The sequence below is a fragment of the Bubalus bubalis genome, chromosome X (assembly GCF_019923935.1).
Source record: "Bubalus bubalis isolate 160015118507 breed Murrah chromosome X, NDDB_SH_1, whole genome shotgun sequence".
NCBI lineage: Eukaryota > Metazoa > Chordata > Mammalia > Artiodactyla > Bovidae > Bubalus > Bubalus bubalis.
In genome coordinates this window covers 141409217-141418775 of record NC_059181.1, presented here as the reverse complement: position 1 = coordinate 141418775, position 9559 = coordinate 141409217, and the positions used below count along the sequence as shown (strand labels likewise).

Below are 9559 nucleotides of genomic sequence, written 5' to 3'. Positions count from 1 at the left end.
AGAAGGTTTGAAGTTAACATCTATAGCCTTTATGGGTAGCCTGATTCACCAAACATGAAAACTATATCCTGTTCCACACGTTTTAAGTCATACACAAGGAAAGCACAAGAAACACTGATTTGGCTCAAAGATTTGCCCAATGAAAGGATTTTTTTATTTTCTTAAGTTTTAAAAAAAATCCCCCATAAAGTTGTCAGAGGTACCTGATGGTGTTACAGAAGCAAAGTGTTTCCTAAGCAACTCCAGGGCTCTGTTATTTCTTGCTTGTAGGGTCTTCTCTGTTCTCAGTTCATTCTTGATGGCATTGAGCTCTCCACGGATCTTTTCCATTTCTAATTCATAATACAATTTTATTTCTTCTTTTAGGAATGCATTTTCAACCTCAGTCTGCCGCTTTAACTTCCTAACAGCTTCTTTTAAATCCTTGTTCTCAAGGCTCAACTTGTGGATGACCTCTTTGGCTTGCTGGAGCTCTTCAGTTAAGTTTTTAACATTTGTTGCTTTTTCAGAGAGGTCATTTCTTAAAGCTTGAAGCTCCCAGTCTGTCTTGGAGGTTTCCACCCCTTCTTCTTGAAAATTTAGGAGTTTTGTGGAGACTTCTTTTTTGGAGTTCAAAAGTTCTTTTTCTGCACTTTCAAATTCCTCTTCAATTTTTTTGCATTTCATATCAAGGACTTCCAGCTCTTCATTCAAAAGATTCAGGCGAAGTTTTGGAGACATTCTTTCAGTGAATTTCTTTTTCTTGTCTTTTTGTGGTGGAGTTGATAACTCCTTTATAACCCAGGTAGGAAGCTCTGTGCTATTAAAGCTTTCTTCAGTTGCAGTGTCCAAATTAGATGACTCACAGGAGACAGAATTTGTGTCTGCCTCAGTCTTTGAAATGTTTATCTTTCTGTCTATTAAATTTGATTCTCGCTCATTTTCATTTGGTTGGGAAATAAATTCTTTCCTTTTAAATTTCTTTTCTTTTAGAAACTTTCTACTAGACAAATTAAATATTATTTCCATTCTCTTGATCTTATCTAAAGCCATTTGTTCAGAAGAAGATTCAAGCTGAGCAGCTTCGTCTAGAGTATCCTGGGCACTGAAAAGAGGAGCAAACTTATTCTCCTTCCAGTGTTTTCTCCTAGCATCCATTTCTTCAGGCACCTCTTCCAATTCCTGAAAAACAAAATTTAAAATCAAGGCACATATTTACACTGGCAGCTGGGACAGTGGAAAGAACTAAGAATCCTGGCCCGTTGGTGAAAGAATCTAAATATTTGAGGGCTGGCACTCCCTCTAATTCACCACGCGACTCAGGCCTCAGTTCCCTCTTTTATAAATGGAAAGGGCTAAACTGGCTAAGTTCTACAGACCCTTCCAGCTTTAAAGTTCTCTGATCCTATGAAATATAACCAATAAATGGACAAGCTTGGCTATTTATTATAGAGAAAATAATCCTATGAGAAAGCAACATGAAAACGGATTGCTTCAAAACAGTATAAGTGATTTTTAATTAATAGGTAAGCCTGTGCTTCCAATGTGCTTGATTTTTTTCTAGTTCTTCTTGGTTGAACTACTGTTTATTCATTCTTTAAAGTGACTAAAACATCAGTGCTTAATGCAATGTGAGCTGTTTTTGGTAAAGTATACCATGCAGACTTCCTTATGACTAACTCTGCCAAATGCCCTTCTGTCTTGACCTGTAAATTCCTGTTATTCCAGTCTTGGGCTTTGCTTTTAGACAAGACTGCCAAGTGTACAGAATTCAATCCATTTTGACAGCAATTTCATGATGAGAACCGAATGTCAACAATTGGAAATACTAATGCCACCAAATGGGTTTCTTTTTCCAAGATACTGACTCCAAGTATAATTTTTAGATGAAAAATTAGCATATTAAACCACAACCAACTTTCTAAATTTACAAAAGTTACAGGATATTTATTTTGTTTCACAAGGAGTCTTCCCTATTCAAAGAGAGTCCATAACATACAGCTTTCCTAAAACACAAAAATATTTGATCAGTGACTACTTTTGAAAAAAGGGGAAAAGAAGGACCCAAGCAACACACTGATGGGCGACTGGCATCTGAAGCCACCAAACTGGTGACTGCAGTTACTGCTAAAGGGTGGGAAGAAAAAGGAGGGGATCACTTTATTCATTCTATACATTAAATTGCTGCAATATATTTGCAACATTACTACTGAGAAAAATCAAAGTATGTTTGCATCTATTTTTCCCATGCACACAAATGTAACTTTATCTTGGTAACAAAAATGGCAGTTGTGTTTATTTTTAAATTAATATTTTCTTTAATATTATTAAAGAGTATAAATGTTATATTATAAATTAATATAGTATTTCATATAAAGATGCTAATAGTCATGCATATTATCTGTAAAATTTTGGAAGATACAGAAAATCACAGACACACACACACACACACACAAATATTCGTCATGATCCCATGGCACTGAGATAACCACTCTTTGGTATATTACTTCTTGATACTTTTTAACAAATGTAGTTTAAATTCTAGCAAATTTTTCTTGCTACAGACAATGAGAGAATAAACTCAATACCTACATGCCTGACACCTTCCCCCCAAAAGAAGAGGGAAGGTAACTCATTATACCCAAGGATATATCTCCACTGACAAGTATTTGGCTTTGAGGAAAGGAAAAGGTGCAAATATGCAGTGAAGGTGTTAAAATGATTGGTTCAAAAGCCATAACCCAAACTTTAAGTTTAGTCAATCAGACCACAGTAGTAAGTCGAGACTTGAAATTCATGATATGTACCAATATTTGCCATTGGAGCATCCTCTGCTTTCTCTTGAAATAGTCCTCTCTGACTTTGTTATCCTATTAGTCACCATCCAGAAGCATCAGTGATGTATCTGCCCTTAAAGACAAAGATGACCATAATTGCACTTGCTCTCCTCTCTAGAAACATGAATGCAAATACTGGGGATTATTACAGTGATCATAAAGGAAACGAACAGAGAAAAGGGGAAAGATGCTAATTGCCAGTCAGTTTTTAGCAGTCAAATTTTTACCCGACAACTCTGTAAGAGTTTAAAAATGCATCTAGGGAATTCCCTGGCAGTCCAGAAGTTGGAACTGTGTACTTTCACTGCTGAGGGCTCGGGTTCCAACCCTGGTTGGGGAACGAAGATCCCACAGATTGTGCTGCTGCTGCTGCTGCTAAGCCGCTTCAGTCGTGTCCAACTCTGTGAGACCGCATAGACGGCAGCCCACCAGGCTCCCCCGTCCCTGGGATTCTCCAGGCAAGAACACTGGAGTGGGTTGCCATTTCCTTCTCCAATGCATGAAAGTGAAAAGTGAAAGTGAAGTCACTCAGCTGTGTCTGACTCTTAGCGACCCCATGGACTGTAGCCTACCAGGCTCCTCCGTCCATGGGATTTTCCAGGCAAGAGTACTGGAGTGGGGTGCAGTACTCTCTGACAAGTTGTGCAGAGTGGCCCCAAAAATGCTTCTAATCTGGTAACACTGGGAGAGAGATTACTATTATTCCTTCTACCAAATTCTGAGTGAAAGGTATTGGTGAGGTTGACCAGGAAAGAGGTGTGCAGCGGGGCAAGTCAGGTGAGGCCACTTTATACTTGGAGATAGCAATAATGACAAATCTGAGATAGAGGTCTGGCTGTAGATAAAGGTTAAAATAGAACGCTCTTTTCATTAATGATTTTGCACCTTGAAAAAGTCACTCTGTCTCCAACCCTCCCATAAATCTCTGGCTAAAAACTTATATATATATATATATTTTTTTTTTCAGTGTTACTATCTTTCTTTCCTGAGCCTCTGTACAATTTCCTGATACAGCCAATGCTTTTCACAGAACTGGGAAGAGTCCACTTACTTTATAACTGAGGCTCAAAGAAGAGAAGTGACTTGTCCAAGTCCTCACAGCCTATAGTGGTAAAACTGAGACCCTGTCTCCCAGGTCAGTGCTTATTCTAGAATTTCTCTTTATTCTTCTGATAGGTTTCATTCCACAGATTGAAAGAAAACAACCCACTATTTTCAGAGCTTAGGTATTTTTTAAAGGGCCACAAAAGGAGAGAGGAAAAATGAATGGGGGAGGGTAAGGAGAACTGCATGTCACATATCAAAGGACAGAACAGAGAAAGGTTTGAAAAGCCTTTTGGAATTTCCCTCCCCTGGCTTACACAGGGCAGGGTCAAGAGGTCTCTGAACTGCTTCTTTCTTTCTCTCTCCCTTTCTTTCTTTTTTTCCTCTTTCATTGGCAAGATATGCTTTAAGGGATTGTTTCCAAATCAAGTCACAGAGGATGGCAAAGCCCAGACTGAGGGTAAAAGGTACCAGGCTCATTTTCTCTTCACAAATTGTGCTCTTTGTTTTTTCTGCAGAACAAGTACGACATTAGTATTCTCTGGCAAAGACAAGAAATATGCTTTGAGACAATGACACTCCTTCCTCTATCCTGGCATGGCAGCCAGTTTGCTTTCAATAAACTTGACTAGGTAATTTGTCGCAGCATAAGGCAAATCAAACCAGAGCCGTTGAGAGAATAAGCATGCCTTTTTAGTGGGTCAATTGCTAACACTTTTTATTACAAGTGCCTACCCAACACAATATGGGGTGTTGAAGGACCGAAGGGTAGAGGAAGGAGGTTCAAGAGGAATGAAACACTTAAAGAAAGAAACAACCAGAACACAGGAAAACAATATAAAGTCATGACAAAAATGACGTTAGTGGTCCTCTAAGCCAGTGATCTCCCAGAAGTCCTTGGGATTGCACTGCATGCTTGTCCATTATATGGCTACATGTACTCATTTGTGTCTGACGTGAATTGATAATGGACTCCTGATTATTCTAGTTAGTGTCTCTCTAAAACATCACCATTCATCCTCTAGTAACTTCCTTATTTTTGCAAAGGTAAAGTAGTAGTGCATTTTGGTGGAGTAAGGAAATTTATTGACTCATGGAAATGGTTTCTACTCTCCTAAAGAATTTGGGAACCACTGATAAAATTGAAAATGATTTATAATGTAATATAACATAGCGTAATTGTTGAGAGCTAAGCAAAGAGTGATCACTTATTGTGGATTTTTAGGCAAACTATTACATAAAAATCTTAGGTGAATGCATATCTGTCTTCAAATAGCTCCAGAAACTAATACACTGTTTATTGTGAAAGGAGAAACCCACTAAACTATCTCATTTTCATTTTCAAGGTATGGGGCCCTGGGGAATATGCTCATATTAAGATGGATAAGTGACCAAATATAGGAAATCTAATTATTTTCTAAAATATTCATACTTTAAATCACATGCTTTAGGGAAATCTGATGACATAAAAATCAAAGATCTTTTTTCTCTATTTCCTTATCTCATTTACATTAGATTTTATTTCAAAATGTCAGGAGTATCTCTTTTGCATAAATCTCGATCTGCCTGCAAAAGGCAATTATGCTTCCAGGCAGGGGAAGCCATGGACTGGGAAACCTCCAGAAGCTTTTTCCCATCTTGCAACAGTGCTTCGCCCCAAACTTTGTAAACTGGGAGTGATGTTTAGAAAAGGTCATTTCCAACCTGTGATGGACAACCTTATGTCATAACCCTCAGCACTTCAGCCACACTCAACTAAAACTGCGGCTTTTAGTGACAGCTTAGGGGCAGTAAGGGGGAAGACAAAAGGCCCTTCTTAGCCCAGGGAACTTTTCCCCATTATTCTTGGATGGTTTCAGTTCTCTCAACCCTCAGAAAAACTGGTTGGCCAAGATAGGAATAGAAAAGTTTGTTACAAAGATCACTGGCCTTCCTTCATTGCTCAACTGTCCAATCTATTCTGACATAAAAGCAGTAGTTCTTAACCTATTTTTCTGCTTCCCTTGTTCCCAAGCACAAAACCCTGCCACCATTACTCTCTTCCCTTGCTCCAGAAGATTCTGACCTGCCCCCTGTATGGGAGCTTCTCCATTATGAGGACTCTCCAAAGCTGTCTGAAAGAAGGTGGGTAAATATGTTTTGCCATGCAAAATTGTGGGAAGAAGGAAAAGAAAGTTCTTGAGAAAGGAACTGTGTCAACTCTGGTGGAAAAAAGACTGAAGACGTCAGATATCTTGGCACACACATTTTAGAACTTCATAAAAACTTACCTTTTGTGAACCTCAGTTTCTTCAGATGTAATATACAGACAATATACCTTTTTCCAGGTGGTTAAGAAAAATTAGTGAAAACCAAAATGCAAGCAATTTTATACTGTACATAATGGGTTTTGTTCTTTTTTAGATTTTCCTTACCTTCCCTTGGAACATCAACCAACAACCCAACCCTTCTCCAAAGATATGTGCTTCAGAGTTGCCAGTCTGAAGTCATCAGACCTCAGAAAAAGTCAGTTTAAAAAAAAAGAAGTACTGTTAAGGTAGGTAGAGGGGAACTTAAACTTGAATCTTACATTAATTTGAGCTGTATCTTCATGGAAGAATTAGCCCTAAATCCTGTAAGTTGTTGATGTCCTCAGATTTCTAAGCTAAATTTATTCTAAGCAGAAGAGTGGTAGCCTTTCTACACCAAAAAGATTTACACTTTTTAAAATCACTAATTGCTTTGCCATGAACTTACCAAATGTCCCAATGTTTTTCAGAGCCACCAATAAACATCTTAAAAATATTACAATTGGGGCATCAGTTTGAAGATTAGCAAGGATGACTCTGCAAGTTTCTTCTGTGCTTCAGCATCATTTCATACAGTTTCATTTTACCAATATGCTGAGATCTCCTGGCATCTTTTTCATCATTGTATCCCTTGTTGTTGCCTGGCACATAGTAGCCCTCAATAAATATTTGTGGAGTGAATAATTCTTAATATTCTTCCTGAAAATTCTATAATGTTTTGATTCTAATTGAGTTTCTGTAAATACCTGTAATTTTTCCTTTGGCTTATGAGGTTTTGTGGGTGGCATTTTAGGGAAAGAACTTTTATTTTTCCCTCAAAGTTTATTTGGCTCAGCTAAAGTCTTTAGGACACTTTTTTTTTTGTATTTCTATGAGGCTTTTTTTGATAGTGTACTGACAGTGCAGACTAATGGTCTTGTTAAAAGGTTGAAGATTTATGTTGGGTGAGACTCTGTGCTTCTCAACACCCATAGCAAGCTATCAGCCAGCACAACGGTCCTTACAGTTCCTGAAGTCCAAGGTCTTCCGTTGGTTGCGACCGTTCTGCTCCAGATTGAACTGAAAAAGAAAATGCCACAGCTTAATTAGAAAATATAATTAACAAGAATGACCAAATTGTGTTCATATCTGAGCTGTAGCTTAAAATTACAAGTGACAGCTTTAATGTTGTTTGGCTGATCTGAAATGCAACATTAGACACTTTGAAGCAAGTTTTCGTTTTAACTTGTCAACCCAATTTCCCAGCTATTACGCCATTAAGTCTTCCTTCCCCCAGCAACGCAAATATCAGATAGGATGACAATCATGGTCGCATCTTATTCAACACTGTACCTTCTTGCCTTTAGCACCTACTGAACAAATGAGCCACCACTAGCGGCCACAGCAACATGCTTGTTAGTAAGGAGCATGCCAAGAGCCACGTTAGCAGAGGCTGGAGCCAAGGCCTTGGCTCCCTCCCCCAGAGTCCAGTTATTTTGAAAAACCATTAAAAAGGAAAGTGATCCCAGTTTTTGCCTTAATCTCTCAGGGTCCTCACATATGAGCCAAGTGTCCACTTCACGGGACAAACTGTCTTGTCTATTGTTTGGTGGATATTGAGAGCGAAGCCAAGAACCATTGAAAACTGGGCCCTGTGAACGGTTCTTACCCCCAATTCTTTGTTATTAGTGTGGAATTACTCCTTCTAGAAGAAAAGATGGGAAGTCACCTTAATTCTGAAAGGCTGAGTACCTTATTAGTATGAAAGTCACATTTTTGCTATAAAGCTGCATCTAAGCATCCAGAGTTTGGGGGTTTTCTCTGTAAATGGTTAACTAAACTCCTGCCACCGCAGGTTCCCGTGCAGAGGAGATGGCGAGGCTCGGGTGCTGCCCGGGACGCCACTGCAGGTGACACCTCCCACTTCCCCAGGCCCTACCCCCATCTACTCCTTGGCTGGGAGAAAGCAGGGACGAGGCCTGACCCCACTCCTCCTTCCACACCCCGACTTCCACGCCCAGTCACCTTCGTTCGCAAACGCCCGCCAGTTCCCGGCCGGAGCCCTAAAGAGTGAGGAAACCGCAGCGGGCGTCGAGGCAGGGAGCACGATGCCTCCGCCCGGGTCACCCAGGGAGGGCGAGGGGCGAGCCTGGGGAGCCCCGGCCTGACTGGGCTCAGACGTACCTGATGGCATGGGTGGGGTCCAGTGGGCCCTGGTCCCTCTTCCCCGAAGACGGCCTCCAGCGGCGGGCAGATGACCTGGGTTCGGTGCTGGCCACCGCGACCCTGCCTGGCCGGCCCGGAGCAGAGCCTCTGCACTGCAGCGCCAGCGCGGGTCGCGCCGTTGCCTGGCAACTGGCCGGTCCGATTTAAAGGGACCCGCGCACCGCGCGGTCGTCACAATCCGCTTGAGCACTGAGCATGCCCGGTGGGCGGGCGCTGCGGTGGCTTCTGCCTGCACGAAAGCCGAGCTTGAAGAGCAAGAGAGAAGAGTCAGGGAGGGAAGGAGCGAGAAACGGCGAGGCAGCCCCACCCATGGTGGCCTTATTACGGAGGGTATGGGTGACTCACAAAGCCACCTGGACACTGCGATTGTGGGGGAGGAGGGAGTGGCACACGGATAATCCCTAGGCCTGCAGTTTAGTAACGTTCCCTCGAGGACGGTCAGCTCTGGAAGGTCGCCTGGATTTGGTTCGGAGTCCCTGACAACGTGGGAATTACACGCCCCACCCCCCACGCACATCCTTGCCAGTCAGCACAATGGTCTGGTCGGAATTTCTGCCTCTGACCGAGGTTCTAAGGGCCTGTATCAGGAGAGCATGTGTCCTGGTCGCGCCTATGGGAGACCAGGCTCGTTCCCCAGCTAGCCCATGGTGTCCTCACCCATCACTCAGGAATTTCTCTAAACCACTCTTGCACCTATTTGAATTTAAAACCAGTTGCTGGTAAATGGGCATCCCTGATGGCTCAGATGGTAAAGAATCTGCCTGCAACGCAGGAGACCTGGGTTCAATCCCTGGGTTGGGATGATCCCCTGGAGGAGGGCATGGCAACCCACTCCAGTATTCTTGAAGGCAACTGTTCCAACACTGGGCTTCTCTGGTGGCTCAGACGGTAAAGAATCTGCCTATATGCGGGAGACATGAGTTCGATCCCTGGGTAGGGAAGATCCCCTGGAGAAGGGCTTGGCAACTCACTCCAGTATTCTTCCCTGGAGAATCCCATGGACAGAGGAGCCTGGTGAGTTACAGTCCATGGGGTCACAAAGAGACAGATAGGACTGAGCGACTAAAACACACACACACACACACTCACACACACAAGAGTCCAACGGTACTGGCAGTGTAAAGTGGTTTCCTTTGATCAGTCCCCAAGCTACTCTCTTCCAGCTTCAAAGGTTGTTCACAACTTTCCTGATTTGGTTGGGGAACA

General features: G+C 42.0%; 1 protein-coding gene and 1 long non-coding RNA gene across 3 annotated transcripts; one reads left to right on the top strand and one right to left on the bottom strand.

Moving 5' to 3' along the window:
- Positions 1-165: 165 nt before the first annotated feature.
- Positions 166-8637, bottom strand: CCDC160 (coiled-coil domain containing 160). 2 transcript variants are annotated; one of them, XM_025276363.2, is made up of 4 exons: positions 8312-8637; positions 7153-7207; positions 2787-2889; positions 166-1161 (listed from the first exon to the last, which is right to left on the bottom strand). In XM_025276363.2, the coding sequence occupies exons 3-4, from the start codon at positions 2805-2807 to the stop codon at positions 169-171; spliced, it is 1014 nt and encodes a 337-aa protein (XP_025132148.2). In that variant the 5' UTR covers positions 2808-2889; positions 7153-7207; positions 8312-8637; the 3' UTR covers positions 166-168. The 2 variants fall into 2 exon arrangements, with proteins under 2 accessions (XP_025132148.2, XP_006074871.2); XM_006074809.3 differs by lacking the exon at positions 2787-2889 and having other exon boundaries at positions 8312-8635.
- LOC112582125 lies at positions 5875-6856 on the top strand. Its single transcript, XR_003106709.2, has 3 exons — positions 5875-5984; positions 6264-6396; positions 6619-6856. It is a non-coding gene; the product is annotated as an uncharacterized LOC112582125 (long non-coding RNA).
- Positions 8638-9559: the final 922 nt, after the last annotated feature.